General features: G+C 47.1%; 1 protein-coding gene across 1 annotated transcript; it reads left to right on the plus strand.

Annotated features, from left to right (window-relative positions):
- Positions 1 to 7618: 7618 nt before the first annotated feature.
- Positions 7619 to 19491, plus strand: LOC149364396 (carbonic anhydrase 1-like). Its single transcript, XM_089568682.1, has 8 exons — positions 7619 to 7730; positions 9591 to 9749; positions 10241 to 10327; positions 10978 to 11139; positions 12986 to 13137; positions 14482 to 14571; positions 18326 to 18547; positions 19276 to 19491. Exons 1-8 carry the CDS (start codon positions 7619 to 7621, stop codon positions 19489 to 19491), a joined length of 1200 nt encoding a protein of 399 aa, XP_089424808.1.
- Positions 19492 to 23466: the final 3975 nt, after the last annotated feature.

Genomic DNA, 23466 nt, shown 5'->3' on the forward strand with positions numbered 1-23466 from the left:
CAATTTCTAAGTTTGTTTCAGGTTTTGACTTGAGCCGGAAAATAAACTTTATCTCTCGGATGACACGGGTGTCATCTCACGTACTGGAAGGTTTTTGTAGGACGGAGATTGCATTTTATTCAGTCACGTAATTTATTACGCACTTATGCGGTTACTAATGCCGTCTTTGGATCCTAAAGACAACTCCGTTTAACTTTAGATCTATGTGATAAATAGTTCTATGGCTTCTTTCTCACTCGCATGCCACGGAGGACGCCAAACATCTTTCTCTTACTAATTGCTCGAGCACAGAACTCACGGGGAGTCTAGCGAAGAACTCGTGCAGCACGATGACAAATCGAATGCCAAACTGCAAGGGGCGCTAGCTGCACTGACAAGTGCGAGAGTGCTACACCGTCAATTAGTGCAGAAAGTGCAGTCAAATAGAGGAGACCTGTTCTGGCAATGTGGTTCTTTAATCGCACGGATAATATGAAGCGGTCGTAACTAAACCTGGCTAGTGAACAGTTAACTTAACGTTGAATGAAATAACTATAAATGACACGGATCTCGTTGAGATTAGAGCTTGCGACGGCCGAGGAGCATAGAACAACGGTAAATAGTGCTGAATAGGATCTAAAAAATTCATCCCCAGTTTGGCGTTCATAACCGATACTCAACAAGCCTGAGGAGTAAAATTAACGTGATATATCAAAATGTTGTAATGATTACCGCTAGGTAAATGACAATAAATTCGACATCAAAATTATATTTCACAGCGAAGGGGCACTTAAGCATTTAAGCGCTTTAAGCATCTCTGGTATCACTTACCATAATGACTAATTTACATGCAGGCCTCGCAGGTAGCTTCAACGCTAATGTCATTCTGTACTCATCTTGCTGTAGAACTCCACGATGCTCTCTGGGCGGTGTTTCTTTATGTAGATTTCAATTACGAATAAGAACTTCCTCCATATGGGTTACGTGGACCCCCTTAGCGTAGTGCTTCCGTAATTGTTATGAGGGACATGTCGCTGCCAAGCGATCTAATTGAATCACCAGGCGACGGGGCTTGCGAGGCAATACCGCTTCCTTCTTTTTCTAATGACGCTTAAATGACCGAGCGTTCCCTGTGCAAGAGAAAGGTATTAAAACGCGCGGTAATAAGCGGTATACTTTATAGTGATTTAATTTATATGTTGTTGGTCGAATGAATTTGCTTGGCTTCCCTTTCTCGCGTGAACCTATGCACAGAAAAGAACGAAACAGTCTCAAAGCAGCTTTAATGAGTGCAGGTCAGAGGAACTTGAGCTCATTATCTAAATGAGCGACGCAAATGAGTCGAATTTTTGTTAATAGCCGAAAGTGTAAAGTTTTGGAGGATTCAATCAGGAATATTTCAGAGACATTCAGAACAAAGTTCTGAAACGAACGTTTGTACCGGTTGGTTGGTTGGTTTATAGGGTTTAACGTCCCAAAGCGACTGAGGCTATGAGAGACGCCGTAGTGGAGGGCTCCGGAAATTTCGACCACCTGGGGTTCTTTAACGTGCACTGACATCGCACAGTACACGGGCCTCGAATTTCTCCTCCAAAGAAATTCAACCGCCGCGGCCGGGATCGAACCCGCATCTTTCGGGCCAGCAGCCGAGCACCATAGCCACTGAGCCACCGCGGCGGCGAACGTTTGAACCAGCTAACTACTGAGTACAATAAGATCACAGTGTACTAATGTCAGTGTACGTTGAACAGAGCGGAACTCTTACTTTTTGCACTTAAAGGGAACGCCAAAACCTAACTTGAGCCCGGCCTCCGCGGAAGGGCTAATAACCTGAAAGAAATGACAGAGGTTAAGGAAGAGTGAAACAAATGCAGAGAAGATGGTTGAACTATGTGAAACTCATAAATGCTAGAGATGACGACATTGAGCTTGCCAATCAGAGCAACTGAAACGAAAACACCTCTGTGAAGGAGAAGTTTTTGATAAAATTTCTAAACCGTGTTGAGAAACTTATATATTTCGTTACCAGCAATGACTTTCTCAAGATTTTATGAGAAAGAAAGTAAAGAAACAAGAAAAAGCGCCAGAGGCGGAACAACACAGCTGCAATGACACACGCGTGGCACAGAGCTTTTCCGTGCTGATGTTTGTGATGCGCCGGTTTTGCCCCGGATTTTCTCTCTGTAGCAACACGAGCCCTCGAAGCAAATTACAAAACAGCCCGTGAACTTGAATACGCAATGTTTGATCCGGTTTCTTACTGGAACTGCTTCGCTGTCCTTACTTTTCACGCAACGTGTACATCAATATATTGTCACGTGCTTGCACAGAGCCTCGACGGAAGAAGCAGAAGATGAAGGACCAGCAGAGAGAAAGGAAGAAAAAGAGCTGAGGGACGCTGGTAGGCTTCCTGCTTCCATCCTGCACCGACCGATCCCCTCTGTGAATAACCCCCCGTGCGTGCTAAGCACGTAACAGTTTGGTGAGAGGTGCCGGGTATCGACCACGGAGCATTCCATCTACCGAAGGAGCCGTAGACTCGCAGGCTTCCCACCACTGCCATCGGACATGCCTGGAGACGACAATGCCGAGCAACCCGGGACATCCACAGCGAACAACTGGCCACATTACCGAGAGCCCCGCACATTTTTTGGAAAACCTGAAGAGGACGTTGACGAGTGGCTGAAACACTACGAGCGGGTGAGCAAATACAATCGCTGGAACGCTGCTACCAAACTGGCTAACGTGGTGTTTTTCCTTGCCGCCACTGCCCTTGACTGGTTCGACAATCATGAGGATACACTGAGTTCATGGGCAACCTTTACGACCGAAATCAAGAAAAATTTTGGGGATGAATCGGCAACAAAGAAACGTGCGGAACAGACATTGCTTCACCGCGCGCAAGTACCCGGAGAAACTTGCACGGCATACATCGAAGCCATCCTAAAGTTATGCAAGCTAGTTAACTCCAGTATGCTTGAAGAAGACAAAGTCGGCCACCTTCTAAAAGGAATTGCGGAAGATGTTTACAATTTCCTGATTAGTAAAGAGTGCCTGAGCACCACCGCTGACGTTATAAAACATTGCAGAACATTTGAAGCTCTTAAGCTGCGTCGAATTACCCCTAAATTCGGAAGATTGGCCAATGTCACCTCTATAGCCAGTGTTGAAGCCTGTCCTCAAAATTCTATGGCTGATATGATTCGAGAGATTGTGCGCGAGGAATTGTCCAGATCCCGGGACACCTTCTGCCGCACAGAATATCTGCGGCACAGTTCTGCACCGGAGGAAGATGTTGCCGCCCTGTCGACTCCGTGGGCTCAACCTAACAGCACTTTGCCCATGGACGATCGGAACATTGCCCAACGTTATGGCCACCAGCCGGCGGTAAGGAGGCCCACCTACCCAGAAGACGTTGTTCGTCAGCAGCGAGATCCTGGCTCCAGCCAACGTCGCGACTTTGTTCGCCAGGACTTTTATGCCGGTCGCTGGCGCTCTCAACCTTCGTGCTACCGGTGTGGCATTGCAGGGCATATCGCCAGATATTGCCGTCGTCGTTTCCCGACTTCTCAAGACTGCCAACCCCCGGCGCCTACTTACGGACAAGTGCACACCGCGCAGCAGCGACCCTCAACGTCCGCTTGGGACCCATACCGTCCGAGCACTTTGCGGAGTTCATCACCTGCATCTGACCGCAGTGTGACGCCGCCACCTCAGCGCCAACGGCGGTCACCTTCTCCTCGACGTCGTGCATCCCCTCCGCCTCCGGGAAACTAGGAGGCGCGGCCAATGGAGGTGAGGCCGCCGGCGAGTCGATGACGTCAAATATACCTCTGCCCGTGTTTATGTTGAAGAACAAACTGGAAGTGTTTATTGATGGTGTGAAAACAATGGCTCTTGTGGACACTGGTGCTACCGTATCCGTTATGAGTTTGAGGTTTAAGAACCGTTTAGGTAGGAAAGTGATGTTTAGTGGTGACCGTGCAGCATTATTCCGTGGTGTCGGTGGTGAACCTTTGGTTCCACTTGGTGTGTGTGCTTCGGATGTTGCTATTGGTGGTCTAACGTTTAGAACAGAATTCGCAGTGCTACCACGGTCAACGCATGATGTGATTCTTGGAATTGATTTTCTGCAAGAGTGTGGTGCAACTTTAGACTGTCGTACGGGAGAAATTGCTTTGAATTCTTCACTACTTTCAGCTCTTGTGGATAACTCGACACCGGATTTTGGAGCATTTGCGGTGGAAGAAGACACTATTGTACCAGCTTTCTCCGCAGCATTCGTGCGGGTTTCCTCTATTCACAATCAGTGCGAACCTTTTGAAGCTGTGGTAGAGCCTACGACATTCGCCTGCTCTAAGAAGAGTATCGTCGTGCCTCGTTGCGTCGTTCCCGTGGTGAGAGGCCGTACTGAGCTGTGGACAGTGAACCACTCTGAAGAGCCAGCTGTGTTGCCCCGGGGCCTCAAACTCGCCCGTTTCGAGGAAGGTGTGTCAGGTTCCGTCGCGACGTTAACCAACTCTGTCAGTGAGCAGCACGTGAAAAGAGATATGGAGACCCAAGTAAAGGCTATGATTAATCAGGCTCTTCCCACAACCGAGCGTCGCACTCTAGTGGAACTCCTTCTGAAGCACGTGTTCGTGTTCGACTTTGCCAAAGACGATTCTACACCACCGCCTACCAGTCGTATTCATCACACGATCAACACCGGCTCCGCACCTCCTATACGCCAGAAGCCCTATCGAGTCTCAGCCACTGAACGTAAGTTAATAGATGACCAAGTTCAAGAGATGCTAAAGCGAGGCATAATTCGAGAGTCTTCAAGTCCTTGGGCAGCTCCAGTTATCCTTGTGAAGAAAAAAGATGGCACATGGAGGTTCTGTGTTGACTACCGTCGCTTAAATACGGCCACGAAGAAGGACGTCTACCCACTTCCACGTATAGATGACGCAATTGATTGTCTGCACTCCGCTTCATACTTTTCTTCTATTGATTTGAGATCCGGCTGCTGGCAAATCCCCATGCACGCTGCAGATAGGGAAAAAACGGCATTCATAACACCAGACGGACTTTACGAGTTTAACGTTATGCCTTTCGGATTATGTAACGCACCTGCAACATTCGAGCGGTTCATGGATACAATCCTGCGTGGCCTTAAGTGGCAAATTTGTTTATGTTATTTGGACGACGTTGTAATTTTTGGCAAAACGTTTAGTGAGCACAACAGCCGCCTGGATATTGTGCTTGATTGCATGGAACGAGCTGGCCTTATCCTCAATTCCAAGAAATGTCATTTTGGGAACCGTGAAACAATTGTTCTTGGTCATTTAGTTGATAAAGAAGGTGTTCGACCAGATCCAAAGAAAATTGAAGCTGTCAAAAGTTTTACGGTGCCTCAATCAGTGAAAGAGCTGCAGAGTTTTTTAGGGCTCTGCTCGTACTTTCGACGTTTTATAGCTAGGTTTGCGGACATCGCTTACCCACTGACGTGTTTGCTGCATAAAGATGCACCGTTCAATTGGACCAGCGAATGTGACGCAGCTTTCCGACATCTGAAATTTCTTTTGACCTCGGGCCCCATCCTACGCCACTTCTGCCCATCTGCACCAATTGAAGTGCATACTGATGCAAGTGGTATCGGTATCGGCGCTGTACTTATACAACGCCATGGTCACGATCAGCACGTGGTAGCATATGCCAGCCGGTCATTGAGTAAGAGCGAAAGAAATTACACGGTTACTGAGCAAGAATGTCTCGCCGTTGTTTTCGCTGTACAACGCTTCCGCTCCTATCTGTACGGGAATGCTTTCACCGTCGTCACCGACCACCACTCGCTTTGATGGCTAGTGAGTCTTCGTGACCCCTGTGGCCGGCTTGCTCGATGGGCTTTGCGCCTACAAGAATTTAATTTCACTGTGGTGCATAAAAGCGGCCGTAAACACTCAGATGCCGATTGTCTTTCCCGTTTGCCGCTTCAAACGACTGATGACGACGCAGACAACTTTGATGAATACTTGGCGTCACTTTCACAAGCCTTCCCCGATCTTCAAGTTTTCCGAACTGAGCAACGCAAGGACCAAACATTAACCTCTTTGTTTGATGCCGCTCAAGATTCTGTAAAGAATACTTTTTGCATTCGCGATGGTTTGCTTTATAAGAAGAATTTTGCTTCTGGAGGAGCACGCATGCTTCTTGTCGTACCCGAAAACCTACGCATCACAGTTCTTGAAATGATGCACGACGACGCCACGTCTGGGCACTTGGGAGTGACACGCACACTCCACCGCACACAGCAACGATTTTACTGGCCTAACATGCGTTCAACCATCCAGCACTATGTAGCCAGCTGTGTGCAATGCCAGCGCTTTAAGCTGCCGACTTCAAGTCCACCTGGCAAACTGCGGCCAATCACACCTCCAACAGCCCCGTTTGAGCAAGTTGGCATTGACCTCCTTGGACCTTTTCCGCGGTCCTCGAAAGGAAATCGATGGATTCTTGTGTGCGTAGACCACTTAACCCGTTATTGTGAGACAGCCGCGATACCAGCTGCTACTGCGTCTGAAGTATCTAACTTCTTACTTCTTTTCGTCATTCTTCGGCATGGCCCTCCTGCAGTTCTCATTAGCGACCGTGGACGCCAATTTACAGCGGACGTTGTTGAAGAACTTCTCCGCCTCAGCAGCTGCAGTTTTCGCCACTCCACGCCATATCATCCCCAAACGAACGGTGTGGTAGAACGCACTAATCGGACGCTCACCACCATGCTTGCTATGTACGTCGCTGCAGATCATAAGGACTGGGATGGCGTCCTCCCGTTCATTACTCATGCATACAACACAGCGCAACATGAGACAACTGGCTACAGCCCCTTTTACCTGCTCTATGCCCGGTCGCCTCGCTGTGGCCTTGACACCATTCTACCATTTTTCATTCACGACGAACCTTCTCTTGCGACCACACTCTGCAGAGCTGAAGAAGCTCGCCAGCTTGCCCGCGTTCGAATTTTATCTTCGCAAGAGCGTTCCAAGAACCGCTACGACGTCCAACACCAAGAAGTTTCTTATGTTCCTGGTGACATTGTGTGGTTGTGGACCCCTCTACGCAAGCGTGGTCTGTGTCAGAAACTGCTATCCCACTACACTGGACCGTTTGTTGTGTTGGAGTGCATTAGTGACGTTAATTACGTTATATCGCGACTAACTGCTAGTGGTCGACGGTCACGCCAGTCTCAGGTGGTGCATGTAACCCGCCTCAAGCGATTCCATCCCAGACGGTCTATTTAACTCGCCCGACGGGCTTCGTCTGCGAGGAGGGAAATGTCACGTGCTTGCACAGAGCCTCGACGGAAGAAGCAGAAGATGAAGGACCAGCAGAGAGAAAGGAAGAAAAAGAGCTGAGGGACGCTGGTAGGCTTCCTGCTTCCATCCTGCACCGACCGATCCCCTCTGTGAATAACCCCCCGTGCGTGCTAAGCACGTAACAATATTATCGTTTATCATGCATAATAAATATGATTTTAAACGCTACTTAGTAATGGCCCCAAAGCTGCTTGTGTTGTCCAATTAATTTCAGTGTTTGATAAATGCTTCAAATGCCTCAAGAAGGAAGAAGATGGCTAGATAAACTCAGGTTCTGTCTCATGTCAGCACAGAAGAAGAAGACGGTTAAGGCGTTCAGGTTGCCGTTCCATTGCCTCCAGAGACCAGCAAGCGAGTGTGACGGCGTCCTCTACGACAGCATGGGACGTTCAAGTAAGCGTTAACAGTTCCTAGAATTAATCATCGCTTATCGGAATGCTAACGCCTAGTTTTGGTTGTCTGGGCGTACGTTCTGGTAAGATGTACTCAGCCTGCTATCGTAGGACTATTCAGAAGGTCAGAATAACCCGAAGCTCATCGAAATACTTTCAGTGCCCTGCCCCAGAGATCTTCGCGAAAACTGCAACTATGTTTTAACTTAGGCAAGGGTTAAAAATGTTGGGTAGGAAATGAGTTTCAGGAAATTAGTTTCTGACTTCACCGGCGAGTTTTATATGTGCGTGTGAGGGCTTAACGTCGGTATTAATACAGTTCTTATTTGACACGCGTCTGCTTTTTTCTAGGCAGATAGACTTAGCCAGCAGTAGTCGCAGACGACATAAGTTGTTTGTTACCTTGACATACCGTTTTGTGACAACCGACATCCACAAAATAAGTGGCTCTTGCCTGCCTAAATTTTTAATTGGTCTCTGGCGTATTTTACGACTGGAACCAAATGAACCACAGGAAGCATATCTTCTGAGAATTTTTGAATACATTATAGGTAAAATATGCATTCAGAAATGTGTGGTGACGGCCCGAGGCAGGTGGAGTAGAGAGCTGACACTCTCTGACTGAAATCATGACAAAAAAGAATTCTAGAACGACATAAGAGCATCAATTGGTTACAGTCACGTGACGAGCAGAAGATAGATATATGCATTGTCAAGAAGACATACACCAACAAGTCTAAGACAATCCAAGTACATATAAACAAACTGACACGCAACAAAATGCGTGCACAATCTTGGGCGTTTAGATACTCGGAAAGGAATTTTTCTTGTAGAAAAATAGAGGAACAACAATATATTCGTTCCAATTTGTTTCCAAAATGAAGCCCATTCTGTGTAATCAGCAATAGTGCTTATAGCTGTCGTGTCGCCGCTGAAGGCACAAACCTATTGTCTGTAGTGGACACAGGACTTATTTTTAACCTAGCTAACACAATTTGTTGTTTTATTGCAGCCTTAGCTGGTTTACTGGTTTCCTGGGGTTTAACGTCCCAAAGCAACTCGGGCTACGAGGGACGCCGTAGTGAAGAGCTCCGGAAATTTCGATCGCCTAGGGTTCTTTAACGGGCACTGACATCGCACAGCACACGGGCCTCTAGAGTTTTGCCTCCATCTAAATTCGGCCGCCGCGGCCGGAATTGAACCGGCGTTTTTCGGGTCAGCAGCCGAGCGCCGTAACCACTGAGCCATCACGGCTGCATAGTACTTTAGACACCGTCTTCACAACTCCACACGAACTCAATATATTGGAGTCCCTTATGGCCGATGTGTCGCTTGGGAACGTTAAAGCCCACATTTTACAATTCGCATTTACAATAGTTGCGTACTAACGCGAGAGCGTTAAGGCTCCCGTTCCGCGGAAAATCCGGCGTCGTCGACGGTCTCATCGTCGTCTTCATAATTATGGTTACATCCTAAAGAAAAGTGATTTGTCATTAACAAAGCTTGTGCAGAAAGGAGAAGTGACAGCCCACTCACCTAAGTTCTAGTTTACTTCCTAGGACACCGTCATGGTACTGTAAGTAGGCGATCCTTAAAATTAATGCCGGAACGGATCACCGACGTGCCCCGAGGAGGGCGCGGGAAAAGGCGCCCCGTAAACTTACAGTACACGTTGCCGGTGGGAGTCAGACTGGCTCCTCTCCTAAAAAAGCAGGGAGGGGGGTTGTTTCTCTTCCTGTCTCCATTTTTTTTTCTCGTTTCTTCCCCGTGTAGGTGTCCATCGCGTCCGCTGCTTTGGGGAATCGTCACAGACACTTGAAACAAGCCTGCGTTGCACTTCAAGATTGGGTCCTTTTTGCAGGTGGGGCTACGCCTCGGAAGCCAGGTTCTCCATCGTGCCCTGCGTTGGTGACCACCTGGTTGGTATGCGCATGCGTACCGGGGCCTGCTCTCGGCAGCGACCTATACCACAGGGTTGCCCTCCATCATCTTATGGGGGACATCATACCGGTGGCTGGATGTGAGTGGTCTACGCTTTGTTGATACGCTCTAGAATGATTAATGCACGAACTGTGTCATTACGGTGATATCAATATTTATGCACTGGATTGGGAAATGAGTCATCCATGCTTCACCTGTACTAAGCGCGTAAAGATCAAGCTTGAATTATTCCAAAGCTCTGTACATCGTTACAAAAAGGCGACGCTGGCAGCGCGCAGCTGTGATGCTTAAAGCCACGATGCTTGGTGAGCTATTGTATCCGCCTCAAGATATTAATGCGATAGCACTAGAATCCACATTTGAAGAAAACGCGTCTTCGGAAGCCAAATTCGCTGATTGGATGTATGGAAGTGATGTCACCAGACTGGATAATTCCCATTGGCAGGAGGAAGGAAGTGACGTCACTTCCGGTAAAGGCATCAACAGCTTCTGATGCTATTGCATTGCCAACACGTAATGGGATTGGATGTCTCTGTGATTCTTTGCTCATACTATGGCCACTGTTCGCAGGGCGCGAGTACTGCGACGGCGGTAGATGGGCCCACAAGTCACCGTACTGCGGAAACGTGACCAATGTGGACCCCAATTTTTCAGAAAGTAAGTAAACACTTCTGTCATGGTTTGGTGTTCTTGTAGCGTATCCGAGGCGTACATAACCCCCCTGATGATACACGACTCTAAAAATCCTGCGGCATCACCGTTCCAGTACGTGAGATTGGTGAGATAAGTTTCGACTCTCCAATTCGTAATCATTTCCTGCCAGAAAAAAAAAAGCAAAACGGACAATGAACTCGATGCTAAACTCCAGGTCTAAACTCGATGCAGGAGCTGAATATATTTTGCATGTTGAGCCCGAACTAGATAGTATCTTTTCTATTACATTCACCTGCACATAGAAGGCATACTTCCAAAGTAGCTTATTCAGAGATAAGCTCAGATTTTGAATGCCTATATGGCGAAAAAAGTTCATAAGGAAGTGGTACACATACTTACGAGCTGCTGGCGTAACTGCAGCGCATGCTTATGCATAACGTGTGTGTGATTAATCCCCAAGCAGCAAATGCGATCGGCCCAATATTGAAAATGGATGGTTTCACTCTAGGCCTTTGTTGGACCGACTTTTCCCAATACGTTTCCAATATTGTGCCGATTAATTGTGCTGCATGGATCACGTTTAAAGGTGGCAACCTAGTGAGCGGAGCGCGTAGGGCGGTAAAAGAAAAGCATTGCCGCGTTGTTCCCCGCAGACCAGGATGCGTGGCCGCACTTCGAGAAGGCGTGCGGGAACCCCGGCCAGTCGCCCGTCAACATCAACTTCCTGCAGACCAGCTTCAAGAGCTTCGCCCCCATCTCGTTCCTCGGCTACAACGTGCCCTTCCGCTTCAAGGTCGAGAACGGGGGACACGCGCGTAAGGAGATGAGCCTGCACGTGAACTTACAGAGCGTGCGTCTGTCACTTAATATATTCGTTACAACGAAACGGAGAGACTTACATCGCCAGCAAAACATTGGTGCTGATAAATAAATGCGATCACCATCAAAGAAAGGTGGACCTGATAAATATTGAAAACGAAGAAAAACTTTGAGATCAGGGCGGCGACCTGCATTGGAGCAACGCGAAAGCAAAACGTCCACATACTATATCGACGTCCGTGGCTGTTCTGACGTCCATGTGCTATATCGACGTCCATGGCTGTTTTGACGGCGAAGTGTATTTATTCGCCTTTTGGCGCGCTTAATTAACTAACTGCACCTCATCAACCAAATATTTCCCACGCAACATTTTATCTCACACTATCTGCAGTCACAATCACGCGTCATTCTTAAGAGAATGACGTAATCGCGTGGACAAATTTGCGGACACGTTTTGCTGACGCGACAGAGCCATATAACGCTTTCGCATTAAATAAAGGCAATATATATAAATGATGCGCAGCATCCACACTACGTCTGCTGTGTACAGCTTTTGTCAAAAGTAGGCAGTCCGAGCGGCTCTCTTGTTAACTGCATTGTGGCGTCTTCGTAGAGTCTGTGGAGGTCCCCAAATTCGGAGGGGTAATCACGAGAGTTGGTCTCATTTGAAAGCATTTTAAACACCGGAGATGCAGAACGAGCCGTACAGCATGGTCCGGAAACAAACCCGATGGGCTCTGAACTTTTGACGAAGGCTGCACACTACGAAGAACACAAGAAAATATGCATTGCACATGCAGTATGTGAACAGTCCGTGACCTTACTTCAGTCAATGAATATTACAGATGTCAGACACGCAGGAAGTCTTTAAGAGCAAGTTAGATCGCCTAATAACCATATTTAGGCCCAATTTCCGCGCAATTGAGCCAGGCGTCCCTATAAAACTCTCGGCAGATTTATTTCATACATACACTGAGCACTGATTATACTGGCCCCGTTTAAGGCTCATTCTCGCAAAGCACGGCGCATCTGAATGAAGGCGCTTACGTCGTGAAAGAAATTCGGAATTTTGCAACTACTATAGGCTCATGCATCTCAAACAGTGGGCTGGCAATTTTTAAACGCAAAACGACCAACAAGAGTGTTGCAAAATCAATCACGAGAAGCTTCACCCGATTACGGAGGAATGTCGTTGAATTGCAACGTCTTCGAAACGTCCACCGCTCATTGCACATCACTTTCCTCGCAGTGAGAGCGAAATGAGCAGTGTAGCATAGATTATGTTTTCAACAAATGTGTTAAAGAAGATGCTGGTGTACGAAAAAGAGGTGTACTGCTCATTACCTTGTGTGGATTAAAACTTTGTGCGGAATGTGCGACACCTCGGCATTCAGGGTTAACCACCCCAGCCGACCAGCACAGACACTCGAATCTGGACCCATGGGCCCCAATAGCGGGCTTTGTTGGCATTCATAGCCGACAACAGCCTGCACATGTAATCCTGCGGGCATATTTGTGCAATAAATGAATAAATAAAAAACTTACACCACCATCACCACAAAGTTCACGGTGTCTATATAAATGTGCAAAGTTCAAGCACGAAAAGATAACTACACTCTAAACACAAAGGAGTGAAAAGGAAGCAAGGTGTCCTCCAGAATACTTCCTTTTATAAAAGGAGGTGTGCCAGTGAAGCGCTGACTCCCTGTTTACTTCCATGTAGCCGTCTTCGTGTTTGGAGTGTAGCTCGCCGGTGCACTACCAACTGCATAGCCTAACACGAGGTGGCAGTGCTGTAGTTGTGACTAGTGCACAGCTGTCGCTTGCTGCGTTGTGACGCAGTGTACATCACGCCCGAGGACGCTCACCTCGAGTCGTACGGAGGCCCGCTGCCGGCGCGCTACAAGCTGTCCAAGGGAGTCTTCCGCTTCGGAAACGAGACCAGCGAGAAGGGATCGGAGCACACACTCGACGGGCGCGACTTCACCGCAGAGGTGACACTATACGCAGCGCAATTATTAACGCGTCAAGGCACGAAGATGAATTTGACACAATTGGTCGTACAACTAGTGGTAGAAATATAACTCTGACAGCTACGGTCGGATGAAAGTTAGGCTACCAGCTATTTTCCGGCACTACCTTGGGAAAACAATCCCCCAGAAAATTACTGCAGTCATGTATTGTTGTTAAAGAAATACATTTATTGTATTTTCCCAGTCAGACCTGCAACTTATAGCATGCCAAAAGCTGCATGTATAACATGCGAACGTATTAATTTCCAGGTAAGTGCTCGGAAAAACACATTCACTGACGAACTGTATGACATCTCCGAGGTTCAGCTGAGGATAGTGAAAAGGCGTTGTAGTGGTCAGTTGGTGTTCTTATGAAATAACTGGGGCTCCTCGTATTTCCTGCTTCACGGGGTTCTTGTGCCACGAGGTGATTTCTCAAAGATAGAGGGAAGCCCTGATTTTTGCCGGAAAGTGCGCCTTCAACGAAATGCAGTTCCGCAATGCAAGAAAGTCAGGAAAACGCACGGTCAAATGCGGATGTCTTGCACTAGCTCTAATGCACTGTTTGCAGTAATTGTTGTTGATTTTCTTCCTCTTTTAGTGCTCGTTATTCTAAGTCTGACTTATTTTGGGAATAGGTTCGATTAGCTTGTTTTAAGAAGTAGAAGCCAAAAGACTGCGAGTGACCAGACGTCTCAGTGGCATCATTTTGTTATGTGCTACCGACGCCAACGAAGCCCTGTTCTAAGGCAGCTGTGTGTTTAAAATGACTACTTCTGTATCGAATAAATGTTTCTGCAGTGTACATCGCCTGACAGGACTAGCTGAAACGGCAAGTGCTGGACTTGGGAATAGTATATGTTCTCGACGACATAAATATAATTAAAAAAAGTAATGTTTCATTTCTAAAAAGTAATTCCTTGGGGCGCTCTTCCATTTCTGGATGGCGCACAAAAATATTGAACAAAAAAAACTAATATCCTGCACAAAAATAACGCTAATAGTTCTCTTTGCTTGAAAAAATAAGTCGAAAAGCCCGGATTATGGAACTTTTTCTTGAATAACCAGGTTTAACAAAAATTGAACTTCCAATTTTTTATGTATATTTAATCCCCCGAGTTCCGAAAAGAAAACAAAATTTCATAACAAAGGGCCTTAGTTGTAACTCGGTGTGGTGCGCTCCACAATGCTCTCGAATTCGTGAGCTGTTTGAAGAGTTGTCCTACCCCTTTGCCGTGCACAAGAGACATGCCCTATTTTTTCTCCACTTGCCTGGTGTTGCTTGAAAATGTTAAGATGAATGTTCTTTCCGCCGTCTCTGTGCAGCTCCAGCTACTGATGTCCTGCGAGAAGCCGACGCCCACTGACTGCCTCCGACGCGACAAAGGCTTGGCTATGTTCGTCATCCTCTTCGAGGTAGGCCGGCCTAGCTTCTAATTTTGTTCATTTCTTTTTATTTTAATACCTTAAACACCCGGTGAGGGATATTACATAAGGAGTGGGTACAAACAGCATCAGGAACAAGGATTTAACAGAGCGAAAAATGGCTGGTGACATTTTCGGCGAAGTTTGATGAGCAGGTGATGGCTTCGATGTTGTTGGGTAGATCGCTCTAGTCTGCAGCAGCCCCCCCCCCCCCCCCCCCCCCCCCCCCCACACACACACACACCAAAAAAGAAAAAAAAATGAAGCGGCAGAAGTAACAGCATGGAAAAGGGGTCAGGAAATGTGCAAATGATAACGACTGCGGTGAGATATGCGGACTGGCGGGACAAGGTAGGAGAAGAGTTTGTGTTCCGATAAGCAAATAGCTAACTCACTGCCACGTGCCGGGGTTTATTTATTTATTTAAGGCGCCGCGCTTTCCTTCTCCCTGCATCTGGATATAAGCGCACTGCGGTCTGTTTGCGCGGGCAGTCGTTGACCAGCGGGACGCGCTGTCTGACGGCCGGATGACAATATACAACCGGAGTTCTGGTTACTATTCGGCTGCGGTGTCATATTCGACTTCTAAGACACGAAAGTAGAGTGGGCAGCTAGGTGAACTATGGAGAAATTAATGAAATAAGCAAAGACAGGCAATACGGCGACGATCTCAGAGGGGTAATAAGCCGGATTCTGCTTTCAATGCCGACACACTGATGACGTAAGAATAGGTAGGATGAATGAGTCTGGTCGCTCCGTTTTGAATTGATTCTAGCGCATACCACGTGCAATTGTATTTCCAGCCGTCGTGGCATCGTAACCGAAGTCATGCACTGCGGTCTCTACCCATCGGCTTCCTTGATTTAATGCACACTAATGAAAACTTCTCTACGGAATTTCTCGGGGATACTAGATAGTGTGAAGCAGCAAGCCGAAGGAAAGAGCGAGGTCATAGAGGACGCAGGGGATGGTTTCACTGTGTATATAGAAGGGCGAAATGGTAGCAGGCAGGCGAAGTGTTCCCGCCCTTAATCGGGACCCTGCATATTTCATCCCTATGCATGTGCGCTTCAGTGGGACTGAAGCGTCCTACAAACTCGGAAAGTGACCGTTATATGCGCGACAGTAGTTAGTTTAGCGATTGTGCGATGAGGTGCAGAAACTGGGCGAAAACAGTGTTTCTGCTGCGATAAGTAGTTTACTACTTCTCTGGACACCCGTTTGTAGAAATAGTATATTGTTTATCTCTACCTGTGCATTTTCACTCATGGAACTTCAGTGAAGGCACAGTTCGCGCATTGCTGTCTTTAGGCTCAGTGACTCCCCCCTTTCTACACGCGCGGGTGCTCTAGACATTCGTGTCAGGTTATCCTAATGGTGCCACTATGTAGGGGAATCGAAGGATGGCTTGGCAGATTACGACATAGTATCGTCTCCAAGGCAAACTGAAGGAAACGCACTCGAAAACCTCGAACTGAAGGGGGGCCAATTAGGTATCAGTTTCTGCACGGCATGAAGTGGCCTCCGGAGCTGGAAGCTGTGGTCTGCAGCCTTAATGATTCTATGCGGCATTATTCTTTGCGAGACTTTGAGTAATATGGCTGGCTTCAAAACGTTGCTGGTCATATACACCATTTTACGGGGAGTGGGCAGGGGAGGGAGAAATAGTCTCAAACACGTGCGCTGCGGGACACCCTACTGTTGCCGTCCTCCCCTGGGCTGATAATCCGGCGCGCGTAGCAACGTCCGCCTGCTTAGCCACTGGTCGAGCGCGTGTTTGCGTCTGTGCAACAAAAGCAGCAATGTTGTACAGAACGCCAACGTCCTCTGGGCATCATTACTGCTGGTTGCAGCAGTACTCGACGAAAGTAGAGGCCGCCGCGGTGGCTGAGTGGTTATGGTGCTCGGCTGCTGACCCGAAAGACGCGGGTTCGATCCCGGCTGCAGCGGTTGAATTTCTTTGGAGGAGAAATTCTAGAGGCCCGTGTACTGTGCGATGTAAGTGCACGTTAAAGAACCCCAGATGGTCGAAATTTCCTGAGCCCTCTACTACGGCGTCTCTCATAGCCTTAGTCGCTTTGGGACGTTAAACCCCATAAACCAAACCAAACCAATCGACGAAAGTAGAAGAAAAACGCCGCCAGTATGTAGTAATACACACACCATGTAATGGAAAAGTCTCAGCGCCTCTGCGATTTCTATTTCTTCACCGCTTACCCGTCGGCCCCGAGTTGCATTGGCAGTGGACGTAGTTGGTGAACAAAAAATACTCGCGCCAACAACAAGCTTACGCATCAGCGCACTTTGTGAATGAAATGCGTGCAAAAACAAACCCACTGCATGAGCTTAATATCGAGCGCGGAACGAAGCGCAGCGCCTGCCTTGCCAAACTCTAATACTCCGTGCATAATTTTAAGAGCTGGAGCTTTTATGACGGCCTTAGCAAAACTGTTTTAATTTAGCGGCACTCGGTATGAGGACTTCACAAATTTGGCCAAAACTTTCTTTCGCCACCCCACATGTTCGCCAATATCGGGGGCGTGTGTGCATCGCCACCTGAAAAAAAAAAAACCGTGCCGTTAGTACAAAAATACTAATTTAATTTGCACAGCATGGCATGAACGGAAGGGTCAACACGGAGCTTTACCCAACTGCAAAGTGAGCAAAAATGCAGCCACGGCAACTTAAGGAGAAAAAACGCGGTATGCGCAGGTCGGTAAACTCTTGTTCGACTGAAATCAAATCGAATGGATTGTAAAAAAGTTCACTATGCATAACAGTACCAGATCTACAACAAACGCAACGACTTGAGCTGTGCCCCTACCCGACTGAGATTGGAATTCTCAACACTGGTGCGGCGATTCGGTCTGCCGGTAAACGGTAATAGCGTTTCATTATCGAATCAGCCTATCAGACCATGTAATTACACATTTTTCGGTATTTGTGAACCAGTGAGTAGTGGCGGGAGCTGATTAAGCGAGAATGCGAATTGCTTTCAATGAACTGGCTTCTATCGCTCATAGTACGAACAGCCCTATGCAAGCGGCAGGAGGGACCGAATTTCAATTCCATCGCGCGTTTCTCCGCAAACAAACATTGCAATGATCAGATGTGGATTCGTTTCGGTCATGCGCTCGGTGCTGTTTCCAAAGTGTTCAATTTGTGAACGGGGTACTCTATCGCAAGCTCTGCATCTAAATTGTCACACTCGCCATGGCCAAGTAGGCAGCCAGAGCGCAGACGAGAAACTGTGCTCCACGGAAAACAAGATATTCGATTGCTCTCCGCGATCTTATGTTTCAACACATTTTGCTTTCATTTTTCTAACATGCAACACCATGCCATGTTTGCCCTACACTCAACCGGCGGACAAAAACTTCACGCGTCAACTGCGAGCATAGCACTCACCGGTGCTGATCGCTCGCTTCGTCGTAGAATGGTCGTCTGCTCCCGGTTGGTTGTTGCAAGTGCTAATAGCATAGCACGCACGTGAATGAACACGAGGCGAACCCCCACGCACAATTTCTAGGCCTGGCAGGAATAAAACGGGTGGATATGACACTTCCAGAGATTACACGCTGCTTCGTCGGCAGCCCACGGGCTGCAAATTATCAGCCCACGATGACGTCAGCAGTAGGCGGCGCTCAACTAAAACACACATGGCGGCGCCCAAGTATCGAAACTAAAATCGTGTATAGGCATGGAATCACGTCGTCTAGGAACATTGTTCTTTACCCGAATGCAGAAACGGGAAGAGCCCAACCCGCTCTTGGATGTACTCGTCAATGCCACGGAACACATGACGTCCCGGGGCAACTCGACCGAGACCAAGATTCCCATGGCCTACCTTCTCCCGAACACGACTCTGAGCTACTACATCTACCTGGGCTCGCTCACCTTTCCTCCATGCACTAACAAGGCGCTCGTTGTGGTCTTCAGCAACGCGGTTTTCATCGGCGAGCAGCAGGCAAGCAGCTTCCCTGCTAGGTCTTGCTAGGGTAGTGGGCTTGAACAGGTTCTCACGACAGTCTTTGAAAATCTATGGCGAGGATTAGTCGTACTTCGTCTGTATGGCGACTTAGCAAGATTCCTATTTTTACCTGTATTTTTGTTTGCGTTTTTTCGGCATGAGTTATTTTTCTTGGCGATGACCCTTCACAGAGGTCACTTACGTCCTCTGATTTGTAAAACTATCAAAGCAAAGACGTGGCAGTGAGAAGAATTTTCTAATTCAAGACGGGAAGCTGGACAAGTCGGTTGGTGCCGGTTCGTGCTAAATGACGCAGCGAAAGTGTACACCCGCAGTATTAAGTTCATGCGACTAAATGTTATTAAAAAATCTAATTTCATCGATGTCGTTGCACGCTTCGTGGCGTACATGTATGCATCCTAATTCGCACGATGTGGATTGCGTAGTGCGCTAATTAATCTCATCTATTAAGACCTGCTTGCAAAGGGAGATATTTTTAAAATCTAATGTGCGCTCAAAAACATATTTGCGAGTGCACGTAGGGCATGATAAGAAGAAGGCGCAGGGTGAGCCCTGCCCACGTGTAGTACGTATGAACACGGTCGATCTTGAGCCGCGTATTTGTGCTGCCCTTAAGAGCAGATGTTTCTGTCAAACGAGGGTTGATCAACGTTGATTCTTTTGCGTCGACCGCCGTTAATTTTGCAAACGGGGTATGCTTGCAGCTGACGAAGTTGAGGAACAACCTGTACTACTACTTCGGCACCTGCAAGAATAGGGTCGCCGGAAACCTGCGCAAGCAGCAAAGCCTGGGCAACCGGGTCGTCTACAGATCCTTCAAGTTCACCGGTGCTGCAATCACCACAAGCGTCACAGTGGAACCGTTGCTGGGGGCGCTAGTTGCGGCTGCGAAGTATTTATTATCCACCCACAACATCTAGGTAGATACTTGAATGAGGGACAAAACTGATTTTCACAACGTATGAGATCACATCCTGCGAAACCTTTTAAGTAGGCTTCATTATACTGTAGTAAAATAGATTTAATACGAGCAGAAATGTTCTCCTGGAGCCGTCATAATGTGTACGGAAAACAAGATTTTGTACTTGCAAAGAAAACTGTTCCCTGTTTACCTATACGTCGAACCAAATATGCTGGAAAGGCTTTTTTTATTAGTATTTTTAAATTGAATGATGCGTTTCTTACGGAGAACACGCATGAGGCGAAGAGTTCCATGACGCCCTCCTACCTCTGTAACCTAAGGAGTGGGTTGAGAGGTAATATAGAAACGAGCTACGTGACCGCAACTATTTGGGAGCGTACTTTCTGTGTTGTCTAGTCAGACGCTTTAAATGTGGAGTGTGGTGTGTCAGATACAAGCCAGAACACTGAACACTTGAGTGCTCCATCGTTTAGAACTGGTCTTGCTGATTGTTTCCGCTAATTTTAATGTGAAGTGAATTTTCTGTGCGGAGATCTGAACGCATACTACATAAAAAAAAGTAAACTTCTAATTGCTACGTACAATTCACAAATCATTTGATGAGCTAAGGCTATAAGGACCTGTGGCAATGTTTTGTATACTGAGAAAATATATTGTCTTTTACTTCAAGCCTCAATTTGACTGTCAGTTTTGTTGCTGTACCTTTTGTTTATTTTTCGTTCATTATTACGTGCAAACTAGTGCAAGGCATGCTCACAGTGCCCAGTCTTGTTTTCTACATGTACCGTATTTTCCGGTGTATAAGACGCACCCTCGTATAAGACGCACCCTCCTTATGTGCAGGCTGCCATTGAAAAAGTTGGCATATAAGAGGCACCCGTGTATAAGACGGACCCCAATTTAACCAGATAGGCTAGTGAGGCTTAATTGAACTCGCTTGCATGACCGTCGTGAAATTAACCGTCCCTGGGAGAAATTTGTAAAAAACGCCAAGTGATCAAAAAGGCAACACTCACGTCATACCCGCCCATGTTTTAGAAAAAACAGAGAAAAAACAAACTCTCCCATCTGTCCATAACAATATTTTATTTATACTTAAAACCTTCGAAGTCTTCATCTTCGGATGCGCTATCAAAAAGGTCGCCCATTTATGAGGCAACGCGGCTGAAACATTCTCTTCGCACTACGTACACAGAGCAAGCAAAGTTGCAAAGGGTGGCTAAAAAAGAACGCCGGCTTGCCTTGGCTTGAAAATGGCGAGAAGCGAGATTGTCGCCATCTTTTGGCATTTCACATTACTTTTGCTTGCGACCTCCGAAACGGTCGCTTGTTTGTGATCCCGGAAGTCGTCATCTGCGCCGTTTCATGATTAAGTTCACCTAAACAAAGTTGCGCACGGCGGTCCCCGTACTGAAGTGTTAACCGTGTTACAACCACTCTATTGGTAGTGATATTTTTTGGGTGAAGAAAGCTTGAACATAACGTGAGTAATTTCTGAACTCGCAAAAAAACGAAAAATTCGCGTATAAGACGCACCCCTTTATAGGACGCACCAGCAAGATTTTTGATCAAAAGCCGCGTCTTATACACCGGAAAATACGGTATCTGGACCAGCAGAAGCGGACAGTACAGTGCGATTATACTTTGTAAGTGCGTGAAGCATGATGAGCGGCTCCTTAACGTGCATGGCACGATTGCCAGCAATGAACGTGCTAGTATTGTGGCCCAAGTTCACCCAATAAACAGTATCCGTTACGAGCTCTTTGTCTTCCTTACAGCTGCCATCCTCTCACCACGGGGCAATGCGAGCTCTATCTCATTTCCTCAATTCACTCAATTGGTTCTGTTCTATAGAAAATTGGTTTGTATGCATAACCTTTCAGTTGAAATTTCCTCGCGCTTTCCGTGTAACATACACTCGAAGAGAATGTGCTTGCATGCGGTGTACTGGTAATCGCAGCTGTTGGGAATATGTTTCCCCAGCTATGACCAGGACGTTTTATGGGGATGGTGACGTCGTCAAATAAACACGTATCGTCAGTATTAACAAAAGAAAGTCGAAAGAAAAAGTTCAGAGGCACGCGACGGGAATAGAGTTCCTGCTCCTAGTGTGAAGGTAAGAGGGATGTGAAGAGATGAGAAGAGAATATGTTTGGATCGGACCAGTTGGGTATGCTATTTACGTAGGTCACGTGACTGACTACGAATTATGTGACTAATCTGTGATTCGGATGTTGATTTATCCGGACAACGGCCACGAGGCCTCTATATTGGTGGGGAGGGGAAGATGGGGCTGACTTTTTTTGTAGCAGCTGCGGTTCGGGTGACTCAAGGTAGGCCTTCCTCGAATTCTCCTCCGAAGGTAAAAGATTGGTTTCGGAAACCCCTTTCTTTTTCTTCGAGCAGGTACTGACCACGACTGTTCGATGAGCCCAGCTAATGTAATGTCACGACACAACAGCAAGCAGAAAAACGCAAATTCATAGCACATAATTCGGGCCGTAGTAACTACGAGCAGCGCACACAACGGCTTCTTCCAACACTGTCGCGCGGCTACAGGTTTGTGGCAAGAATAACATTTGTTTCTTGTGATAGGCTTTGTTTTGCGAGAACAGCGCGGCAATATCGAACTTAGTCGATCGTGACTCCACTTGATTACAGGTGGCAGCACGTTTATTCACGACTACCGACGATGAAACTCTTAGTCTCTTTAGGTAAGAGGCCGCTTCCACATAAGTCGACTCCATCGGCTCTCATACTGATCTCACCTGTTGAAGTGCTTTGGCCTAACAAGGGTAAAGATGTCGCCGGAAGGCCAGCACCGGTATAGCTACCAGGTAAATCTTACCGGCTGCTCCCTGAAGAATGCCCCTAACGAACGGCACCGCACCTGGTACCACTACACTCAGTGCATGCAGGAAATTGGTTGTATATTCGTTTCATGGTTAATGTTTTGCCTAAAACAATCCAATTTGCCTGCGGGCAGGATCCTCATCTCAACACTTATGGCCGATGTACCTCGGCAACTAAACCTGCGGAATTACGTCGCCTAAAAAGGAAGCCCTCACTGCTTCCAAAGATGCATCGATGGAAAGTGAAGCTGAGCGACACAGTGGAATGTAAAAGACTCATAGGAACAACCTTGACCTGGCTCAACTATCTTGGCGACTTCTGGTCGCCTAGGCGGTCGACATGCTCGGCCTATAAATTATGGTCGAATAAAAGTCTTCTACTACTACCACTACTAGGAACAACACAACTGAGAGAAACGCAACAAAAGTGAGATAGTTAACACGACATTTATTAAGGGAACAGCGGGTGTCTTAAGCACTCGTTTGGTTTTTGTGTGCCATTTCTTTACCTTGTCTATTTGAGGCCTCAGACAATGACTGTCCAGCTACGAAAAATGCGAAAAATGCCATAAGATGGGTAGCTAGAGTAAAAAAAAAAAAAAACCTGGAACCGGCTCAGTGTCTCTCTTGTATTTTCCGCGCTTCGTCACAGCCCGAAGTGAGGCCTTGCCCCGAATTCAATTCACGTTATCGGCTCAAGCCCATCGATAGTGGAAACGCAGGGTCGCTTCAGCCAGGGATGAGACGGAAAGTACATAGACTGACGGGAAATAACAAAACAGTTGGAATGAATCGTTATGTTACGCTGACTCCGTTTCCAGCACAAGAAAAAAGTAAAGAAGTTAAACACTAAATTTTTCATCATGTAGACGCTAAGAGACTAGGAACACGAAAAATCACATAAATCCCCGGTCTCCTCTCGTAAGCACTCCATTCTTTAAAAGTAACGGCGTTGATTTTCAATCCCGTTTTCAGAACTTTGCGCTGCAAAACCATGACCCGTCCTCTATCAAGGGTGCTTCCAACAAAAAACAGGCCGAAAGCAACAGAGACCCCAGCAATTCAAATTATCGGGGAGTGAATTGCACTGGATACACCCGCATTTGCATGCAATAGCCAAT

This window comes from Amblyomma mixtum, chromosome 2, assembly GCF_055824585.1.
Source record: "Amblyomma mixtum isolate Tamu chromosome 2, ASM5582458v1, whole genome shotgun sequence".
NCBI lineage: Eukaryota > Metazoa > Arthropoda > Arachnida > Ixodida > Ixodidae > Amblyomma > Amblyomma mixtum.

Coding starts and splice junctions, on each gene's coding strand:
- LOC149364396 (XM_089568682.1), top strand. CDS start 7,619: ATGTCAGCACAGAAGAAGAAGACGGTTAAGGCGTTCAGGTTGCCGTTC. Junction 7,731..9,590: donor CGACAGCATGGGACGTTCAA/GTAAGCGTTAAC, acceptor TCCTTTTTGCAG/GTGGGGCTACGCCTCGGAAG. Junction 13,138..14,481: donor GGCGCGACTTCACCGCAGAG/GTGACACTATAC, acceptor GTCTCTGTGCAG/CTCCAGCTACTGATGTCCTG.